This window comes from Bubalus kerabau, chromosome 1 (genome assembly GCF_029407905.1).
Source record: "Bubalus kerabau isolate K-KA32 ecotype Philippines breed swamp buffalo chromosome 1, PCC_UOA_SB_1v2, whole genome shotgun sequence".
NCBI classification, from domain to species: domain Eukaryota; kingdom Metazoa; phylum Chordata; class Mammalia; order Artiodactyla; family Bovidae; genus Bubalus; species Bubalus kerabau.
The window spans coordinates 19878498-19900712 of record NC_073624.1 but is presented as its reverse complement, the minus strand read 5'-3'; the positions used below and the strand labels follow the sequence as shown (position 1 = coordinate 19900712).

At 42.7% G+C, this 22215-nt stretch overlaps 1 protein-coding gene across 1 annotated transcript in view; it reads left to right on the top strand.

The window, feature by feature from the left end:
- The first annotated feature begins 1666 nt into the window (after window positions 1-1666).
- LOC129644148 (antigen WC1.1-like) overlaps window positions 1667-22215 on the top strand; it is a 46609-nt gene continuing 26060 nt past the window's right edge. The window contains exons 1-7 of the mRNA XM_055569609.1: window positions 1667-1739; window positions 5485-5805; window positions 14925-15233; window positions 15327-15644; window positions 19714-19806; window positions 19884-20198; window positions 21312-21626. Coding sequence (XP_055425584.1) covers window positions 1667-1739; window positions 5485-5805; window positions 14925-15233; window positions 15327-15644; window positions 19714-19806; window positions 19884-20198; window positions 21312-21626 — 1744 coding nt within the window. The remainder of the gene's footprint in view (window positions 1740-5484; window positions 5806-14924; window positions 15234-15326; window positions 15645-19713; window positions 19807-19883; window positions 20199-21311; window positions 21627-22215) is intronic.

The following is a 22215-nucleotide window of genomic DNA, read 5'->3' as shown; positions in this document are numbered from 1 at the left end:
GGAGCATCTGGGAGCTTCTTTGATGAGTGGAAACAGAACAAGGCAGCAATGGCTACATTGGACATCATCCCTTCTGCTTGGATCTGTCCCCTCAACCCACCTGGGATTCCATTCTTGCCACCACCTTTCCTCTTAAATGCAGAACAGAGGAGGTGGGTTCATTGGTGGTTTCAGGCAGCATGAACCCCTTTTTCTTCTCTGCTTCACTCACCCCTTCTTGGCCCCCTGCCTGCAGCTATCATGTAGCAGACTTTCTATTTCCCCATCTCTCTGGAGCTGTTCCCTTAAATTATATTTTGCATCTTCTTTAGTTATGGTTTTATAATACAAATGTATTCTGAATCTTATCAAACCATACTCTCAGCATATAAAGGGGGTACATGTGAAGTTTAGAAAACTTTAGTCTTTCCAAAGTATAATTTTCTTTTTGTTTTCGTTGTTTATTCACTTAGTCATGTCCAACTCATTTCGACACGATGGACTGTAGCTGGCCAGGCCATTCTGTCCGCGGAATTCTCCAGGCAAGAATACTGGAGTGGGTTGCCATTTCCTTCTCCAGGGGATCTTCCCGACCCAGGGATCAAATCTACGTCTCTTGCTTTGTGGGCGGATTCTTTACTGCTGAGCCAAGAGTGAAGCCCCATGTTTTCTTCTAGAGATCCCTGCTCCTAATTTGGTGGTCTAGAGTTGAATGACGATTCCTACTTTCTCTTTGTTTCCTGTAATAGCAATCTCTTTCTCTCTGTCAGCCTCGTTTAGTGACTAGCTGAAAGAGATACTTCACATAAAATGAAATGCAATAAAGGGAAAGGGATTTAACATGTCTGAATGTCCCTATAGGGAACCCGCCTTCCAATGCAGGAGAAGCAGATTTGATCCTTGGGTCAGAAAGATCCCTTTAGAAGGAAATGGCAACCCCCTCCAGTATTCTTGCCTGGGAAATCCACTGGACAGAGGAGGCTGGCGAGCTCCAGTTCATAGGTTGCAAAGAGTCAGACACGACTGAGCATGCAGGCACTTGCCTCAGGACCAAGTCTCAAGATCAGTCTGAGAAGGGGGAAAACCCTACAATCTCATCCCCCCAACTTGATGGGTCTCACTTCATGGCTTCACAGTCACCTGTGAATTCATGTCCTTCTGGTCCTCACTTTCTGCTGACCTGATAAATACTCTTGTATTTCAAGACTTCTTGTAGTTCTCTACTTCCACCCTGAGCTCAGTGCTGGGGAAGATCAATACTTGATTCTACAAAAGTTATTCTCCATGGGTCAACAGATTCCACACCCACACCCTGTGAGATCTCACAGTCTGCAGATATTGACCAGGGTGATCAAGGGAGAGAAAGGCACTCATGATTTTTGATGATCCGTTTCTACCCCAGTCCCAGTGGTGGGACCCAGCTGTCAGGACTACGGAAGCAGGAGGTCAAAGGACCGTGTTGCTCATATAAGGAGATGTTGAAGATTCAGAAGCTCATTGGTGTCTGAACTTCAGAAAGTGGCAGATGCAGCCTCTGATAGTGCCTGAAATGGTGAAAGTTGTCGCTATTGGCTCTCAGGAGGGAGGGTGTAAGGGGTGGTCTATATAGACCCCAGTCGGCACCCTGATGCCTCCTCACAGGCTGATCCTGCAGCTGGGACTGTGACCTTGAGGACGCGGGGTCAGGATGGCTCTGGGCAGACACCTCTCCCTGTGGGGCCTCTGTGTCCTCCTCCTCGGCACCGTGGTGGGTGGTCAAGGTAAGAGTTGCCCCTCTGTCCCAGTTCACAGCAGGGGAGAGGACGCCTTGATGAAGGGAAAGGTGTCTGGAGTTGTGGAACCTGGCCTCAGTGTTTCTGACCAAAAAAGAAGCATGCTGATGTGAATACTGGTTCCTTTCCTATGGTGGGGAGGGGGGAGGTGTCCATTGGTCATAGCGGCAGATTTTACAGAGCCGTGAGGTTTTGTCTGGATCAAGCTGGGTCAGCCTAAGTCCCCTCCACAGTCTCCCTTGTTTTCAGGGAGCTTCTAGGAGTCCCAGTGGCTCTCAGTGTGTAGAAGGTCCAGTGACTGAGCTCAGCTGGGACTCTGGGCTGTTCACACACGCTCCACGTGCCTGGTGTGTGAGCACCGCCCCTGGGTCCCTGTGTTTCCTATGTCTTCACTCCTGTAGGCTCTGTGATTGTGTGTGTGTATGTGTGTGTATGTGTGCAGGTGAGGAGTGCGTGACGGTGTGTGTGTGTGAGGGTATGAAGAGTGTGTGTGTGTGTGTGTGAGGGTGTGTATGTGTGAGGGTGTATGTGGGTGTGAAGAGTGTATGTGTTTGTGGAGTGTGTGAAGAGTGTGCAAGTGATGTATTAAGGCGTGTGAGGAGTATGTGTGGGTGAGTGTGGGTGAGTGATTTTGAGTGAGGAGTGTGTGAGTAGTGTGTGAGCCTGTGTGTGTTTGTGTGTGTGTGTGTGTGTGTGTGGGAAGGTGGAGCCTGTCTGTGTGAGAGGAACAGAGCTGCTGAGCAGGGAGTGAGTCCGTTAGTCTGTGAAGCACACGGGGTGTCCACAGGGCTGGGTGTCATGGCCGCTGCATGTAACTGGATCAGAGATAATCATACACCTGCCTGCCTCTCTCTGGCTCCTCTCCCCCATCTCTCGGGCTCCCCTCTGCTTGTTGCCATGTCTGCCTAGCACTGGGCTCCGTAAGAGGCTCTGCCTGCTGGCCTCACCTGTTCCCACCAGGTGTCCATTAGGGAGCAGAGAATCCTGCATCCAGGAGAGGGGACCTCTTGTCTGTTCAGTTCAGTTCAGTTCAGTTCAGTTGCTCCCTGGTGTCTGACTCTGCGATCCCATGGACCACAGCACTCCAGGCCTTCCTGTCCATCACCAACTCCCGGAGTCTACCCAAACTCATGTCCATTGAGTCGGTGATGCCATCCAACCATCTCATCCTCTGTCATCCCCTTCTCCTCCCACCTTCTCTCTTTCTCAGCTTCAGGGTCTTTACAGATGTGTCAGCTCTTCACATCAGGGTGCCAAAATATTGGAGTTTCAGCTTCCACATCAGTCCTTCCAATGAACGACTTGTCCCTCTGTTTGTAAAAATCAGTTGATGTGCAGCCCCACGTGTATAAGTTCCCAAGTCCCTGCCCCAGTCCCTGTGACTCATTTCCTGATGTGCTGGGGGCCTGGGATGGTCCTTTCCCCTCCCAGGATCAGCTGTGACTCTGTAGGGAGCACTTTCTCTCGTGCCCTCTCCTGTCCCTCCCTCCCTGGGAGCTGCTTTCCACTGAGTGAGAGTGGAGTTTGTTATCAATCCTTCTTCATGGTCTGCAAGATTTCTTTGGACAAATCCGCTGATCTCCTCATGGGAGTTCTCTTGGGTGACAATTTTTTTCTTCTCCTTAGACTTTTAGAATTCTCTTTCTCTTTGCATTTGGACAGTTTACTCTGTGAGTCTTGGAGAAGGTTGTTTGGATTGAAATTTTGGGGTGACTTATTAGCTTCTTGAACTTAGGTGTCCAGATCTTTCCCCAGGTTTGGAAATTCGCAGCCTGTCTTTCTTTCTTTTTTATTATTATTTATTTTTGGCTGTGCTAGGTCTCCTTGCTGCATGCGGGCTTTCTCTAGCTGTGGTAAGCAGGGGCTACTCTTTGCTGCAGTGCACAGGCTTCTCACTGCAGTGGCTTCTCTTGCTGGAGACCCCAGGCTCTAGGTGCGCAGGTTTCAGCAGCTGTGGCACACTGGCTTAGTTGCTCTGCGGCATGTGGAATCTTCCTGGACCAGGGATTGAACCCATGTGCCCTACATTGGCAGGTGGATTCTTAGCCACTACACCACCAGGGAAGTCCTCAGCCCTTAATTCTTTTCTCCTTCACTTCTTCTGCTATGACTCCAGTCCATACACTGTTTCTCTTTATGGTGTCCACTGGCTTTCTATATTCCTTTCATTCTCTTTTGGCTCCTCTATTTGGATGCTTTCAACTAATCTTTCTTCTAACACATTGATTCTTTTTTCTTTTTCTTTCCCTTGGTCAAGTCTGTTGTTGAATCTCTGTGTTGAATTCTTCAGTTTACTCATTGTATTGTGCATATTAAGTCGCCTCAGTCATGTCTGACTCTTTGTGACCCTATGGACTGTAGCCCACCAGGCTGCTCCATCCATAGGATTCTCCAGGCAAGAATACTGAAGTGGGTTGCCATGCACTCCTCCAGGGGATCTTCCGGACCCAGGGATCAAACCCCAGTCTCTTACATTTCCTGCACTTGCAGACAGGTTCTTTACCACTAGCCCCACCTGGGAAGCCCGTTCATTTATTATTCAGCTTCAAAATATATGGTTGAAGAATTGAAGAAGTGAAAGTCATCAGTCATGTTTGACTCTTTGTACACAGTCCATGGAATTCTCCAGGCCTTACTGGAGTGGGTAGTCTTTCCCTTCTCCAGGAGGTCTTCCCAACCCAAGGATCAAACCCAGGTCTCCAGCATTGCAGACTGATTCTTTACCAGATGAGCCACAAGAGAAGACTGGAGTGGGTAGCCTATTCCTTCTCCAGCAGATATTCCTGATGCAGGATTTGAACCAGGGTGTCCTGCATTGCAGGTGGATTCTTTACCTACTGAGCTATCAGAGAATCACAAAATATCTGGTTAGTTCTTTTTTTTTTTTTTTAATAAAGTCTTCTGATGCTGGGAAAGATTGAAGGTGGGAGGAGAAGGGGACAACAGAGGATGAGATGCTTGCATGGCATCACTGACTGAATGGATATGAGTCTGAGTAAACTCCATGAGTTGGTGATGGATAGGGAGGCCTGGTGTACTGTAGTCCATGGGGTCTTAAAGAATCAGACACGACTGAGTGACTGAACTGAACTGAACACTGGGAATGTCTCCATCTATGATGTTCCTACTAATGAACTCCTTTTTATATGCAGAAACCAGAGTCATCTTATGACTTAATCACTAAAGTGACATCTGATCACTTTCTTCAAATTCCATTTGTTAGATGCGTGTTGCTAGGTACATTGGAGTGTGGAATTACACAAAGACATGAACACCAGATGGCAGGAATAAGCAGGAGATTTTAGAGCCTGTTACCCAGCCCTCTGTTTCTGAGCTGGATGAGATGCTTCCTATGGACAGGAAAGGAGAGGGAGGATTCCTCCCTGGATCCCGGGCCATGAGCTGCAACAGAGATGGAGTAGCTGGGCCTTAGTAGCCTTGGGCACATCTACAGGGAGGGCAGCATCCAGAGTCTCTGAAGGCCTGTCCTCAGTGGTGTCCCTGGAGCTGGTTCTACAGGCTCCTGAGAAAGACTTGGTGCCTCCCTTCCTGCTCCGTGTTCAGTGATGGCACATTGGGGGCTTAGAGTTGGCCACGCTGGGAATGTTTATATCACAGAGGTCAGGAAATACTATATCCCATGCACTGTTTTGCTCCTCAAAGAGCTAATGTTTTAAATATTATACCACTCTAAGTCTCCTAAAATCTTTCCTGTCGTGTGTCTCTTTTGCAGCTCTGGAGCTGAGGCTGAAGGATGGAGCACACCGCTGTGAGGGGAGAGTGGAAGTGAAGCACCAAGGAGAATGGGGCACAGTGAATGATCTGAAATGGAGCTTGAAGGATGCATCTGTAGTGTGCAGACAGCTGGGATGTGGAGCTGCCATCGGTTTTCCTGGAGGGGCTTATTTTGGGCCAGGACTTGGCTCCATTTGGCTTTTGTATATTTCATGTGAAGGGGTGGAGTCAACTGTCAGTGACTGTAGGCATTCTGATATTAAAGACTATCGTAATGATGGCTATTCCCACTACTGGGATGCTGGAGTAGTCTGCTCAGGTAAGTCCTGTCTGGTTTGTGTGGGGATCTCTAGCAGGAAAAGCGTCTGTCTTATTACCAGAATGATTTGAGATTATGGATACAGCCTTTAGAACATACTTGGGTGAAGGGTCTTTGGGATGTGTCATGGAGGCAGAGGTGAGGTCAAAAATTTCATACAGATTAGCTTCTGGATTCGACCTCTGTGGCACAGTCTCAGCATGGTAATTGTTCTGTATTCTTTGACATAATGGTCAGTAGGGTGTGGCTACATTGATGGGGGTGGGGTGTCATAGGAGAGTTGTAGGCAACAAGGTTTATTATCCTCATTGGTCCCAAAAGTCAGAGTCACCACACTCCATCAGGTTGGTATGTGGGTGATGTGCCAATAGAACAGGCTCAACCAAGCAATGGTGACCCCACAAGGGCATGTGAAGACCCATGGACAAGTGACCATACCCGAAGTCATGGTGAAGTTACACAAGGAAAAGGTGTGAGAGAAATTCAGTGGTGCATTTAAATGTCCCTAGGTCACAGTCAGAGGAGGCCAGAAGTGGGACTTGTAGCAGGGAAAATCTCATCACAGTGGTGTACCTGATGAATCGAGTGGGGAGCTCACACCACATCTGCAGGGATGTTGAGGGAGCAGGAAAATGAAGTCTTGAAGTTTGCAACACAGTAGCTGAAGCGCATCACATATAGGAGGCAGTGAAGCTAAGAGTTCATGGGGTTCTCAAGGCAGGAATACTGAAGTGGTCTGCCTTTCCTTCTCTAGTGGACCACATCTTGTCAGAACTCTCCACTACGACCCCCATCTGTCTTGGGTGGCCCTACATGGCATGGCTCATAGTTTCATTGAGTTAGACAAGGCTGTGGTCCATGAACTGTGAACTTCCAGATGTTCAAGATGGATTTAGAAAAGACAGAGGAACCAGAGGTCAAATTGCCAACATCCGTTTGATCACTGAAAATGCAAGTGAGTTCCAGAAAAACATCTACTTCTACTTTATTGACTATGCCAAAGCCTTCAACTGTGTGGATCACAACAAACTGGAAAATTCTTCAAGAAATGGGAATACCAGACCATCTGACCTGCGTCCTGAGAAATCTGTATGTAGGTCAAGAAGCAACAGTTAAAACTGGACATGGAACAAAAGACTGGTTCCAAATCGGGGAAGGAGTACGTCAAGGCTGTATATTGTCACCCTGCTTATTTAACTTATATGCAGAGTACATCATGAGAAATGTTGGACTGGATGAAGCACAAGTTGGAATCAAGATTGTCAGGAGAAAAATCAATAACCTTAGATGCAGATTCCATCACACTTATGGCCGAAAGCAAAGAACTAAAGAGCCTCTTCATGAAAGTGAAAGAGGAGAGTGAAAAAGTTGGCTTAAAACTCAACATTCAGAAACTAAGATCATAGCATCTGGTCCCATCACTTCCTGGCAAATAGATGGGGAAACAGTGGAAATAGTGACAGACTTTTTTTTTTTTTTGGCTCCAAAATTACTGCAGGTGGTGACTGCAGCCATGAAATTAAAAGACACTTGCTCCTTGGAAGAAAAGCTATGACCAACCTAGACAGCATATTAAAAAGCAGAGACATTTCTTTGCCAAAAAAGACCGGTGTAGTCAAAGCTATGGTTTTTCCAGGAGTCCTGTATGTATGTGAGAGTTGGACTATAAAGAAAGCTGAGCACTGAAGAATTGATGCTTTTGAACTGTGGTGCTGGAGAAGACTCTTGAGAGTCCCTTGGATTGCAAGGAGGTCAAACCAGTCCCTCCTAAAGGAAATCAGTCCTGGGTGTTCATTGGAAGGACTGATGCTGAAGCTGAAACTCCAGTACTTTGGCCACCTCATGAGAAGAACCGACTCATTGGAAAGACCCTGATGCTGGGAAAGATTGAAGGTGGGAGGAGAAAGGGATTACAGAGGATGAGGTGGTTGGATGGCATCACCAACTGAATGGACATGAGATAGAGTAAACCCCAGGAGTTGATGATGGACAGAGAGGCTTGGCATGCTGCAGTCCATGGTGTTGCAAAGAGTCAGACATGACTGAGGAACTGAACTGAACTGAATTGAAGCTATGAGGACCTGATGTGACTCCTAAGAAGTACTCAGTGCTATCTAAGTGTGTTTGACCTATGCAAAGGCGGATGCAGGAAAGACAGCAGTGAAACCAGGGTGTGAATGGGTGCTCACAGTATTTGGCAGAGATGCTTCTAGTTGTTATCACAATTGCAGATTGGATGTCCAGGTTATTAATCACATCAGAACAACTGGACTGGAGGAAAATATTGTCAGTTATCACAGTGAATTCCCTAAGGTAGAGGGCTGGTCTTTGGATAGTAGCACCCCGTCTAATGGGATGGTGGGACAGGGGAGCCCTGAAGACATCTGCAGTAGGTCCTTAACAGCCACAGCCAATCAGCTGTTGGGTCTTTATGTACAGGAAGATGATTGGAAAAGTGATCTTTTCTAATCTCACCTTCAGCAGATCTTTGATGATTCTAGTTGATGCCCTTACGGAAATAATTCTTTTCCTTTTTAAAAAGTACTTTATTGAGGTATGCCTGACATACAAAACTGCTTGATAAGTATGCATTTGTGAAACCACTACAGCACTTATATCATAACTCTATTCATCTCTTCAAAAAGTTTTCTTCCATTCTCTTTATCATTCTTATTAAAAATAATTATTTTCAAGGTGAATTTGAATTTTAGTTAGAAACTTTTGTTTTAAACAAACCTGATTTCTGGCATCTCAGGTAACCTTCCTCATTGTCACAATGTCATAATCATGGTTCCAACTGAAGATAAATTTGTGGAAATACTACAGGTGTCTCAACCATATTTTGATAAATCAGCATCTGAGTGAAAATGGAGTGTGTGATGTTGAAACTTTATGTGAAATTAGAACTCCCAATGTTATCCTAAGAATACTGATGTCTTGTTATTAATTCCAGTTAAGATATACTTAGAAGTAGAGAATTGGAAGTGCTCTGATATTTAACAAAAGTCTGTCTAGTCCAGGCTATGGTTTTCCAGTGGTCATGTATGATGTGAGAGTTGGTTTGGGAAGAAAGCAGACGGCCAAAGAATTGATGCTTTTTAACTGTGGTGTTGGAGAAGACTCTTGAGAGTCCGTTGGACTGCAAGGAGATCCAACCAGTCCATTCTAAAGGAGATCAGTCCTGGGTGTTTATTGGAAAGACTGATGCTAAAGCTGAAACTCCATTACTTTGGCCACCTCATGTGAAGAGTTGACTCCTTGGAAAAGACCCTGATGCTGGGAGGGATTGGGGGCAGGAGAAGAAGGGGACGGCAGAGGATGAAATGGCTGGATGGCATCACTGACTCGATGGATATGAGTTTGAGTGAACTCTGGGAGTTGGTGATGGACAGGGAGGCCTGGCATGCTGCGATTCATGGGGTCGCAAAGAGTCGGACATGACTGAGTGACTGAACTGAACTGAACTGAACTAAGATTTAAACCCTCATTGTGGTTTGTACACCCTGACTACCATTGCTGTAACTTAGATTCTCACATTTTTATGAATGGTTCCAGGTTCCTTCTATTTCTCTTTTTGTCACTAGTTTCCTCCTTCTGGTCTGTTTTTTTTTTTTTTCCTGTATTTTCAGACATATTTTAATGATGTGAAGATAAGTCAAAGTGGTGGTGATGTAGCAGAAATAAGATTAGAATAGCATGTATTTTCATTATTTTAATCAAAACTCTTGAAGTTTCTTCTGCTCAACCTTAGCAGTCAGGTATGGAAGAGAAATTTCAGCCTCCGTAGTGGATTGCTGGAAGTGAAGTACCGTGTTTAGGAGAAACCTAGAGTGGAAACAAAGACCAGAGGAGAATGTAGAGAAGCTTATTTGAAATAATGAGGAGATTTCATGGAGTTCAGGTGGAAGATCTGGGAGGGAACACACAAATTGTGAAGGACTGTGGTGCAAGCGTTCCAAGTTCCTTCAGTCCTGTCCTACTCTTTGTGACCCCATGGACCATAGGATTCTCCAGGCACGAATACTGGAGTGGGTTGCCATTTCTTTCTCTAGGGGATCTTCCTCACCCAGGGATCAAACCTGGGTCTCCCACATTGCAGGCAGAGTCTTGATTATCTTCTGAGCCACCAGGGACTACAGTACTGAAGTGCAAAATGGTGAAGGGATGAAGGTGCAAGGATTGCAGGAGGGGAGGGTTGGAAAGATGCAGGTCAACTCCTACATTCACCACAGCCTCTGTGCTACACTTCCTCCCTGCCCTCATTCCTTCCCTCCCTCTCTTCCTTTATCCTGTTGTGGGAGTCATTTCCGAGCTCCGTGGAAGTGCTAGCATTTGCAGCTAGTAGTTTTCTTAGTGGAAAGTTTTTATAATATGGATTCTGTTTATTTAACAAATAAGTTTACTCATATTTTTCTCTTTTTTCTGTATCAGATTTTGGTGAATTGTGTTTCACAAGTAATGTGTTTTTAAGGACTTGGCCCATTTTACAAAAAATTTTCAAATTAGTAACACCGGTTCATATCTCATATCTTTACATGTTGGGAAGATCTACAATGATATTCCTCCTTTTGTTACTGGTGCTGTTAACATGTTCCTCTTTTTTCTTAATTGGTTTGCTAGAAGATTAACAATGTTAATGTTCTTTTTAAAAGAATCACTAATGGACTGTATTGATTTTCTTGGTCGTGTATTTGCTTTCTTCTTAATTGATTTCTATGCTCAGTTTTCATTCCTCTTTTTCAGTTATGATTGTGGTTGCTTTTGTAGATTCTTAAGGTGGAGTCTTGGATCATTTTCTTCTGTTTCTATTTTTATTCTAATGTAATCATCAAGGAAGCATCAAGGTTCTAAATTGTCTTCTAAGCATCACTTTATTTTTAACCCACCAGTTTCAATACTATATAATTTCTTTATTATATTTTATTTATATTTATTATATTATTATATTTTATTAGCATAAAATTTTTCTTTTTCTCTGAATGAATTCTCTGTCTTATAGTCTGACTTTGTATGATATTAATTTAGATACTACATAGAGTTTTCTCTGATTTGTGTTTGCATGGTATGTAATTTTTACCTCTTTAATATATTTCTATGTTTATATTTAAACACATATAAGTTTGTAGACAGTATATTGTTTTGTCTTATTTTATCTAGTATGATTATCTTGTTTTTTATTTGATATAACTTGGTTTAAGTGTACTTGCCTGCTATTTGTCAGAGAAGGCAATGGCAACCCACTCCAGTACTCTTGCCTGGAAAGTCCCATGGACGGAGGAGCCTGGTAGGCTGCAGTCCATGGGGTCCCTAAGAGTCGGACACGACTGAGCAAATTCACTTTCACTTTTCACTTTTATACATTGGAGAAAGAAATGGTAACCCACTCCAGTGTTCTTGCCTTGAGAAATCCAGGGACCAGGGAGCCTGGTGGGCTGCCATCTATGGGGTCTCACAGAGTCGGACACGACTGAAGTGACTTAGCAGCAGTAGCAGCAGCAGCTGCTATATGTTATATCTTTGTTCTTATTTTAATCTTCGAGTATATTTTATCATTTTAATTTAAATACTGTATTGATTTATTAATCGTATCAGATTTTTAGGTGATTATAATGTTTAATAAAAAAATTTAAGTAATTTTTATTTTTTGCTGGCTGGGTCTTCATTGCTGCATGGGCTTTTCTCTAGTTGTGGAGATTGGAGGCTACTCTCTAGTTGCAGGCATGAGTTTCTCACTGCGGTGGCCTCTCTTGCTGTAGTGCACAGGCTCTATGGTGCACAAGCTTCAGTAGTCGTGGCCCCTGGGCTCTAGAGTGCAGGCTCACTAGTTGTGGTGCACAGGCTTAGTGGCTCTGTGGTATGTGGGATTTTCTAGACCACGGATTGAACCCATGTCTCGTGCATTGTCAGGTGGAGTCTTCACCACTGAACCACCGGGAAAGTCCAATGTTGAATTACTAATCTTCAATTACATTTTACCTTGAAATGATATAATGTCACAACACGCAATGTCAGTCACTATACTTTTCTTCCACTTTCCTGTCCCTGTCATTGGTGCTATCATTGTCATACATTCTATTGATAAATTTATTATGAATCTTATAGTTTGTTGCTAATATTTTTGCCTTAAGTCTTCTAAGAGAGGATCAACATTTATCACAGTCTCTATAGCTTTGAGAGGATCCATGTTTTCATCTGCTGTCATCTCCCTTTAGCTTGAAGAACTTTCTGAGGCAGTTTTATGTAGTGTGTGTCTAGTGGCCTCCAATTCTATCATCTCTCGTTTACCTGAAATCATTTTAATTTTCATTCAGTTTTGAAAAGTATTTTCTTGGGTGATTCAATTCTAGTTTAACAAATGCCCAACCCCAATACTTGAAATACGTTTCTACATTGTCATCTGATTTTCATTGCCTCCAACAAAAAATCAGTAAGTAATATTTATCCTTTTGTTCCCTGTATATAATGTGTCAAACTCCCCTGGCTGCTTTTAACATATTTTTGTTTGTTTGTTTACCAATGAATATCAGTAATTACATTGTCAAGTTTTCTGAGAATGGTTTCATTATCTTGTTTGGGGTTTGTTTAGCTTTTTGGATAAATGGGTTTACAGTTTTCAATAACTTTGGGAAAATGTCATTTATCTTTTCTTAATATTTTTCTGCACATCCCTTATTCTGAATCTCGAAATACACATATTTTATATATTTTGATACTATCCCACATGCCATTGAGTTTCCATTCATATTTTCTGCCTTTTTACTCTCTTTGGTTCAGTTTAGATAGTCTCTACTGCTGTGTTTTACTTCCCAGTTCTTTTATTCTGCAATGTCTAGTCTTTTGTGTAATTAATCCAAATGTTCATTCCAATACTATATTTTTCAGTTTCGGAAGTCTCATTTGTTTATTTTTCCTAGTTTTTCTCCCTGTTTATTTTTATGCTTCATTAAGCATGTTGATATTAGGGGTTTAAAGAGCTCTTCAGCCAATTCAATCATTTCTGTAACTTCTGAACCTGCTTTAAATGATTGTTTTTTTTTTTTTTAAATGTGCTATGGGTTACATTTCTCTCTTTTTGAAATTCTAATAATTTTTTGGTTGGATGTTGGGCATCATTAAGCAGTCCTTTACCAGGAAGAACTTCAGAAGCAAATAATCAGAACACACCCAGAAATCAGGGAATTGTACTTGGTGAATTAAATAAAGTTTTTTCATTGGGTTATCTTCATTCAGTTCCAAATGTGTTCCTTTGATGACCAAATGATGAACTTTTATTTTGGTTTTCCTCCTTTAGTTTCAAAACTTCCTTTATCCCACCTTGCATGCCATATACCCCAGCTACATCCTACTTCTTCAGCAGTAGCTACCCTTTCTGATTTTCTTTTCCATCCATCTGTATCTTTTAAAATGGTGTTTGCTTGTCTGAAGTGGGAGAAATAAGAAAGGATAGCAGTTTAGGTGGTAGATGGGAGGAGCAGGGGGTGATGAAGTATGCTAACAACCTATTCAACAAGTGTTTCCCACAAATATTTGCATATTTATCCATACTGAGGCTTTTTCAACTTGGAACTCTCCGAATTATGGCTTATTTGCTCATTTCCTCCTCCTCCTTCTTATTCCTCCTTCTCTTTGGCAACATGCCATCTTCTTTTAGAATTGTAAACATTCATGAAAGAAATTAAAGATAATATCATCAATGGAAAGTCATTCTCTGTTTCTGGCCTGAAAGAATTAGTATTGTAAAATGCCCGTGCTTCTCAAAGTGATCTATAGATTTAATGCAATTCCTATCTAAATAGCATTCTTTTTTTTATTTTATTTTATTTTTTATTTTTAAACTTTACATAATTGTATTAGTTTTGCCAAATATCAAAATGAATCCGCCACAGGTATACATGCCTTTATAGAAATAGGAAAACAATGTTAAAATATGAGTGTGTGGTTTAATTTTTATAGATTCATGAATTCCTGTTTTCTGATCATTATTGAATTTTAGTTCCATTCCATTATGGTCATGTAAGATACTTGGAATTATTTTAATATTTTTGAATGTGTTAAGGCTTATTTGTAACCTAGCCTGGAGACTATTCCATGTGTGCCTGAGAAGAAAGCATATTTTTCTGTGGTTAGAATTAGTACAATGATAGTATTAAAATCAATTATTATCAGCCCTTAACATTTTCTGTAAGTCCTGTTTGAGAAGAAAAACCTTTGATAGGAGACGATATGGAAACTGAGCTATCTGGTAAAATCCCACTGAGAGCACACTCTCCCCCAGATTCTTTGACAAATCCTAGGATTTCAAGAGAGATGGCTGGGACTTTCTCTCTATGACTCTCTGAGTTTTCTTAACTCATTTTCCTTCCCACTGAGGTCGCTGAAGGAATTCGTGGAATTTTTTGGCATCAAAAAGTATCAGAAACACAAGATGTGATGACATAAACGTGAATTAGTGATAGTGTCCATATTTCTTCTCTGGAGCCGTCACCCATCTACAGGTTGGCATGCCCTCATCGATCCAGCCTCAGGACTTTCCTTAACCTAAGTCACTTGAGGGCTAGCTTCTGGGAGAGAAAACTGGTCAGAATATTAGCGCCAGCAGTCCCATGAAAGCTTCTAAGCTTGTCTGGATGCTAGGTCTCTAATCTCATAGCCCATGTCCCTCTGGGTGGCTTCTGGTCCACATATCTCTATGTTCAAGTTTAAGTGCCTGAATATTATACAGTGTCTTTGGATCTGTATATAGGTCCTAGGCTGCTAAATGAGAAATTCACTTCTCCAACCAATGCTAAAACGATGTGTTTCCAGTATTTAGCCATTCCAATGATCTGAATTGGGCTCTGTAGTTTCCAGGCTCCTAGACCAAGGAATTCACCTTTTTAACCAGTCTCAAAGTGTATGTTCTTGGGATTCAACCATTCCAAACTGACCTTGTAATCCTCCTGGATTTCTCTTTAGAAACCTGCTCATGAAAATTCAATTATGACACTAACTGTCAAAGACTCTCTACATGCTCCACTCCTAAAACAAAAAACTTTCACTCCACTGCCTGTGATGTGTGGTTTCTAGTTGCCAAGTCAGTACCATGAACACTCACTGGTTTTGTTGTTGTTTCCTCTTAGGATTTGTGCGTCTGGCTGGAGGGGATGAACCCTGCTCAGGGCGAGTAGAAGTGTATTCTGGAGAAGCCTGGATCCCAGTGTCTGATGGGAACTTCACACTCCCCACTGCCCAGGTCATCTGTGCAGAGCTGGGTTGTGGCAAGGCTGTGTCTGTCCAGGGACATGAGCTCTTCAGAGAGTCCAGTGCCCGGGTCTGGGCTGAAGAGTTCAGGTGTGAGGGGGAGGAGCCTGAGCTCCGGGTCTGCCCCAGAGTGCCCTGTCCAGGGGGCACTTGTCAGCACAGTGGATCTGCTCAGGTTGTCTGTTCAGGTGAGATGCAGTTCAGGTGTTTCACCTCTGTGAACACCCTGTTCAGGTGAGAAACTCATGTGATTTTGCTGAAACTCTGTCTTCTTCTACCAGCATACTCAGAAGTCCGGCTCATGACAAACAGCTCCTCTCAGTGTGAGGGGCAGGTGGAGATGAAGATTTCTGGACGATGGAGAGCGCTCTGTGCCTCCCACTGGAGTCTGGCCAATGCCAATGTTGTCTGTCGTCAGCTTGGCTGTGGAGTTGCCATCTCCACCCCCGGAGGACCACACTTGGTGGAAGGAGGTGATCAGATCCTAACAGCCCGATTTCACTGCTCAGGGGCTGAGTCCTTCCTGTGGAGTTGTCCCGTGACTGCCCTGGGTGGTCCTGACTGTTCCCATGGCAACAGGGCCTCTGTGATCTGCTCAGGTAAGAGAGAGGGAAGGGCTACTGGTACACAGGATACTCCTGGAGTGAAATGTCTCCAAGAGTAGAGAGTGAGGTTAAACAGGCTTCAAAGTCAGAGATTTTGTGGTGAAATATGCATCTTCTCATTGTTCATTCATTTTTCAGGCCAGGGCAAGAAGTTTGAAGGGGAATAATATATTTTTAAGCAACATTGTTGCTTACATAAAATCATAGAAAACAATGTAGGAGCAGTAAGTATAGACCTCAGTATGAACCCCAACCCAGAGCAACACAGAGAATGTCCCAGCCCCACAGTCACTGCCGTCCCCTCTCGACGGGGAAAAGTGCTTACCCAACTTCTACTAACATAGAGAGTTTTATCAGTGTTTGAACTTTATATAAAATGATGCCATATGTTTCATCTTTTGTATCTAATTTCATAGACTCAAAATTATGTTTGGGATTCACACATGATGTTGTATATTGTAGCACTTTATTTTTTTTATTACTGTAGAGTATGCTTTGAATGATCACATGGCCATGTACTGATCTATTCTACTGACAGTATAAATCTGAGTTATTTTCAGTTCTTGACTATTAAAAATATGTTATTATAACTTACCATGACACTGTCTTTGGGTGTAAATATGTGTTACTTATTTTCCATGTTTAACCCTTGGTCTTTTATTTTTATTTTCTTAATCAAATGGTGTCCTTTGATGAACTCATTTCTTACTCTTATGTAAATATAACTTACCAACATTTTTCTGTACATTTAATGCTTCTTATATCCTTTAAAAATTTTTTTGCCTACTCGAAGATCTTAAAAACATTCTCTAAGAGTATCTTATGGAAATATTCTATATTTCTCTTGCATATTATTGTGCATTCCTAGGATGGTATCTGTGTGAGATAAGGGTCAGGTTCCATATGGACATCCAGTTGACTCAGAATCTTCTTCTGGAAAGACTCTTCCCCACTGCAGTGCTGCCTTTGTCATAAGCAGAAGGGCAATCATGTCTGTCTTATTTGAGACTCTCTATTCTGTTCCATGTTATCATTTGTCTATCCTTGCACCAATACTGCATTTTCTTAATTATCATAACTTTGTAGTTGTTGTCGTTCAATCGCTAAGTCATGTCTGACTCTTTGTGACCCCATGGACTACAGCACACCAGGCTTCCCTGTCCTTCACTATCTCCCTGAATTTCAAACTTTGTAGTTAGTCTGAATAATTATAATTTACAAGAGTTACTTTATATTAACTCCTCTAATATCATTGCTTTTCTTACCAACTGTGCTGTTCATTCTTGGTTGCTTGTATTTTGTATGAATTTAGAAGTCAGCTTGTCATTTTAACCAAAAGAAAAGCTTAAGGGTATCATTGAGATTAGATTTAAAAATTTGAGAGTAGACATAGAAATTTGAGGATGATTGACATTGACAATGTTGAGTTTTCCAAATCATTGACATAACACATCCCTCCATTCGGTTAGATCCTGAATTTCAGAGGTTTTGCCCATCTTCTACTAGGATTTATCCTAGGTATTTTATTTTTGATGTTATGAGTATTTTTGTGAAAGTGTCCTGGCAATGAATTATCTTTGACTTGTTTTCATCTTTTAATTCTTTCAATTTTGATGTATGTTGAGACATAAAAATGTTGGGAAAACAATATAAAAATTCCTTTATGAACTTTATGTGGGTTTCTAAATGTTAATATCAATATTTTGCTTTAATCTGTGTATGTGTGTCCTTCCTTCTCTGTTCCCCTTCTGCCCCATTTCTTCCTGAATATGTAAATTCTTTCTGAATTTAGCTGAAGACATGATGTTCCTTTATCCTTAGAACATTTCTGGGAATTTCATTACAGAACCAGAGTTCAGGCAAGTCTTTAAATGACTTCAGCTCCAGGTGACATCTAATTGCAGCACTGAAAGACCCCACTGAAAGACTGCCAAACTGAGTTTTTTCTGATTAATGACCCAAACTCATAAGCAAAATTAAGTACATATTTTTTCTTCAGCTACTAAGTTTTACTTTTTCATATTGATCAAATTGCCAACATCCGTTGGATCACAGAAAAAGCAAAAGAGTTCCAGAAAAACCTCTACTTCTGCTTTATTGACTATGCCAAAGCCTTTGACTTTGTGGATCACAACAATGTGTGGAAAATTCTTAAAGAAATGGAAATACTAGACCACCTACCTGCCTCCTGATACATCTGTGTGCAGGTCAAGAAGCAACAGTTAGAATTGGACATGGAACAACAGACCGTTTCCAAATTGGGAAAGGAGTACGTCAAGACTGTATATAGTCACCCTGCTTATTGAACTTGTACTCAGAGTACATCAAGTGAAATGCTGGACTGGATGAAACACAAGCTGAAATCAAGATTGTCAGGAGAAATATCAATAATCTCAGATATGCTTATGACACCATCTTTATGGCAGAAAGCGAACAGGAACTGAAGAGCCTCTTGATGAAAGTGAACGAGAAGAGTGAAAACGCTGGCTTAAAACTCAACATTCAAAAAACAAAGATCATGGTATCCGGTCCTATCATTTCATGGCAAATAGATGGGGAAAGAATGGAAATAGTGACAGACTATTTTCTTGGGCTCCAAAATCACTGCAGATGGTGACTGCAGCCACGAAATTAAATGATGCTTGCTCCTTGGAAGAAAAGCTATGAACAACCTAGACAACATATTAAAAAGCAGAGACATTACTTTGCTGACAAAGGTCCATCTAGTCAAATCTGTGATTTTTCCAGTAGTTATGTATGGATGTGAGAGTTGGACCATAAAGAAAGTTGAGCACCAAAGAATTGATGCTTTTGAACTGTGGTGTTGGAGAAGACTCTTGAGAGTCCCCTGGACTGCAAAGAGATCAAACCGGTGGATCCTAATGGAAATTAGTCCTGAATATTCATTGGAAGGACTGATACTGAAGCTGAATCTTCAATACTTTGGCCACCTGATGAGAAGAGCTGACTCATTGGAAAAGACCCTGATGCTGGGAAAGATTGAGGGCAAGAGGAAAAGGGGATGACAGAGGATGAGATGGTTGGATGGCATCACCAACGTGATGGACATGAGTTTGAGCAAGCTCCAGAAGTTGGAGATGAACAGGGAAGCCTGGCAAGCTGCAGTTAATTGGGTCACAAAGAGTTGGACATGACTGAGGGACTGAACTGAAGTGAATCAAGTTTTTTGGAAAAACTGCCATACAACAATATGACCAGAACTCTTGCTACGTGACCTGAATTAATTGAAGAATATCCTCTGATTTTGCATTTTGATGTTTCTAGTTTATGTTGAGCTAATACGCGGCTACACTTATTCTTTAGTTCTTAATTGCAGCTAACAAGTTTTTCAGCTCTAGAAGTATTTGGTTTTTGTTATCATTTCTCTGCAAAGATACACATTTTGTCAATTAATTCCATAAGCGCTTTAACCGTGGCTATATATATTTTCATCAGGTAACTAGCAGCTGAAAACCCTGGGAAATTCTTTCTAATGTCTCCTTTTCCCTTTCCATTTTTCATGAGATCTATTTTATATGTGTTTGTTTTAAAGATACACATTAAAGAACTTGTAGAAATCCTTCAGAAAGAATTTTGTTTTGCTTTTACTTAGGGATAGATACTTTTGGGCTTCCCTGGTGGCTCAGATGGTAAAAAATCCGCCTGCAGTGTGGGATACCTGGGTTTGATCCCTGGGTTGGTAAGACCCCCTGGAGAAGGGAATGGCAACCCACTCCTGTATTCTTGCCTGAAAAATCTGGTGGGCTACAGTCCAAGGGGTTACAAAGAGTCGAACACGACTGAGCAACTAAGCCCAGCACAGGGATAAATTTAGGGATACAATTTACTTAACTCATTCTTACAGCAACACTTGGGTTAAAACAGAAATTGTGGTACTGTCAGAAGCAGAACTCTCCAGGGAGAAGGTGAACACTAAGAGTATGATAATTTACTGCTGGGTCACAGCCTTCATCTTAGGCTCCATCAGTAGGTCATTATTTTCCTTAATTCAGTTTCTTGTTCTTCAACCCTTCCAGACTTCTGATCATTGTTGTTTCTTCAGGAAACCAGACCCAGGTGCTGCCCCAGTGCAACGACTCTATGGCAGAACCCCCAGGCTCTGCAGCCTCAGTGGAGAGCGCCCCCTACTGCTCAGGTAAGGGTCCCACAAGACAGAAGACCCTTCTCAACCCTTGGGGTCACCGCCCCATTGTCCCATTTCTCTCTCCTCAGACAGCAGACAGCTCCGCGTGGTGGGCGGAGCCAGTCCCTGCGCCGGGAGAGTGGAGATCCTTGACCAGGGCTCCTGGGGCACCATCTGTGATGACGGCTGGGACCTGGAGGATGCCCACGTGGTGTGCAGGCAGCTGGGCTGTGGCGAAGCCCTCAATGCCACGGGGTCTGCTCACTTCGGGGCAGGATCAGGGCCCATCTGGCTGGACGACCTGAACTGCACAGGAAAGGAGTCCCACGTGTGGAGGTGCCCTTCCCGGGGCTGGGGGCGGCACGACTGCAGACACAAGCAGGACGCGGGGGTCATCTGCTCAGGTCTGCGCTGCACACTGTCCACAGGTGGGGGAGGGGTGGGGCCCTGGAGGACGGGGGTCTGAGCCCTGAGGGAGAGATGCTGAAAGGACCAGAGAAGGAGGCTTCCTCCCATGGAGCCTGTCTTTGCCGCAGACTTGAAGATGGGGTCCTTTCACTTCCTTCTGCATCAGCTGAGGTTCTGGTCCTTTCTTCTCAGCAGTGTTTCCTGGCAGAGCCATTTCTTAGTTTTTCTTGAAAGCAGGGCTCTCTGTCCAGTTACATACAAAAAAATTAAACCCACGGTACTAGTTTCTGTTTGCTTCCCTAACAATTTACCAATTAGTGGTTTAAAACAGCATGTATTTATTTCCTTACTCTTCTCTAGCTTAGATGTCCAGCAGGGATCTCACTGGGCTGGGATCAAGGCTTCAGCAGGGCCGCATCACTTTTGCAGCTCCAGGAGAGAATCTGTTTCTTGCCTTTTCAAACTTCTTGAAACCACCTACATTCCTTCCTTCACAGCACCCTTCATCCATTATCAGACCAGCAATGCTGCAGGCCTCCAACCATTATCCAGGATCACATCTCTCTTTCTAGCTGGAGCTAAGAAAAGTATTCCACATTTAAGGATAGTGGGTCTACGGATGTGATTAGACTGGGTTCATATTGTTAATACATCATCTCACCATCCCAAGGTCCTTACCTTAATCACATCTGTAAATCCCTCTTGTCAGGTATGGGAACATATTCACAGGTTGCAAAGATTGGGATGTGGACATTTACATTTTTGGATTAATTATTATCCCTATCTCCCTAATATCCACATCACATCCCTTTGACATATTCTTTAAAGATTTCGTCAGGAAGCAGGATTCAGCTGCCCCTCTCTGACTAGCATCCATGAAGTTTGGTCTTCCTCTCAGGTCATATCCACTACACCATTGTGATAGAAATAGAAAGACAGACATAAATGGACAAAGTCAGTTAAAAGGGAGGCGATGTCAGTCTTGTCATTTAGTGGGTATCTCTTGAACAAGGTCAGAGATGAATGTTCACCATTTCTAGAAGCAAGGAAAACCTAGAACATCCAGCAAAATTTTCATTGTGTCCTGTCTCCTCCCCTTTCAACCTTAGAGTTCCTGGCCCTCAGGATGGTGAATGAGGACCAGCAGTGTGCTGGGTGGCTGGAAGTTTTCTACAACGGGACCTGGGGTAGTGTCTGCCGCAGCCCCATGGAAGACATCACTGTGTCCGTGATCTGTAGACAGCTTGGCTGTGGGGACAGTGGAACCCTCAACTCTTCTGTTGGTCTCAGGGAAGGTTCTAGACCCCAGTGGGTGGATGGAATCCGCTGTCAGAAAACTGACACCTCTCTCTGGCAGTGTCCTTCTGACCCTTGGAATTACACTTCATGCTCTCCAAAGGAGGAAGCCTATATCTCGTGTGCAGGTGACTTACTATTTCTGTGTGTCTTTCTCAACCCTGTAGGATGCAGTGAGATTTGATATTTTAAAATCTAAGTGATGAGTTTAATTTGGGTCCACAAAATGATACAAAGTGAAAATGTTAGTTGCTCAGTTGTGTTCTTTGCGACCACATGGACTATAGCCTGCCAGGCTCCTCTGTCCATGGGATTCTCCAGGCAAGAATGCTGGAATGGGTAACCATTCCCTTCTTCAGGGGATCATCCTGACCCAGGTATGAAAATCGGGTCTCCTACACTGTAGTCAGATTCTTTACTGTCTGAGCCACCAGAGAAGCTGAAATGAGGAAAGAATGAAACTAATTTAATCCACATATTCCAACCTTGTTTGTTAAAATTTTTAATTGAGATGTAATTCTCATAACATTATATTAGTTCTAAGTGTAAAACATAGTGTTTATGTATTTGTACATATTGGTAAATCACCACACATACAGTAATATCCATCACCACATGCAGTTACAATTTTTTTCTCATATGATCCCACAAGTAAGAATTTACATGCTGCAACTAAGACCCAGCACAACCAAATAAATACTGAATTTTAAAAGAGAG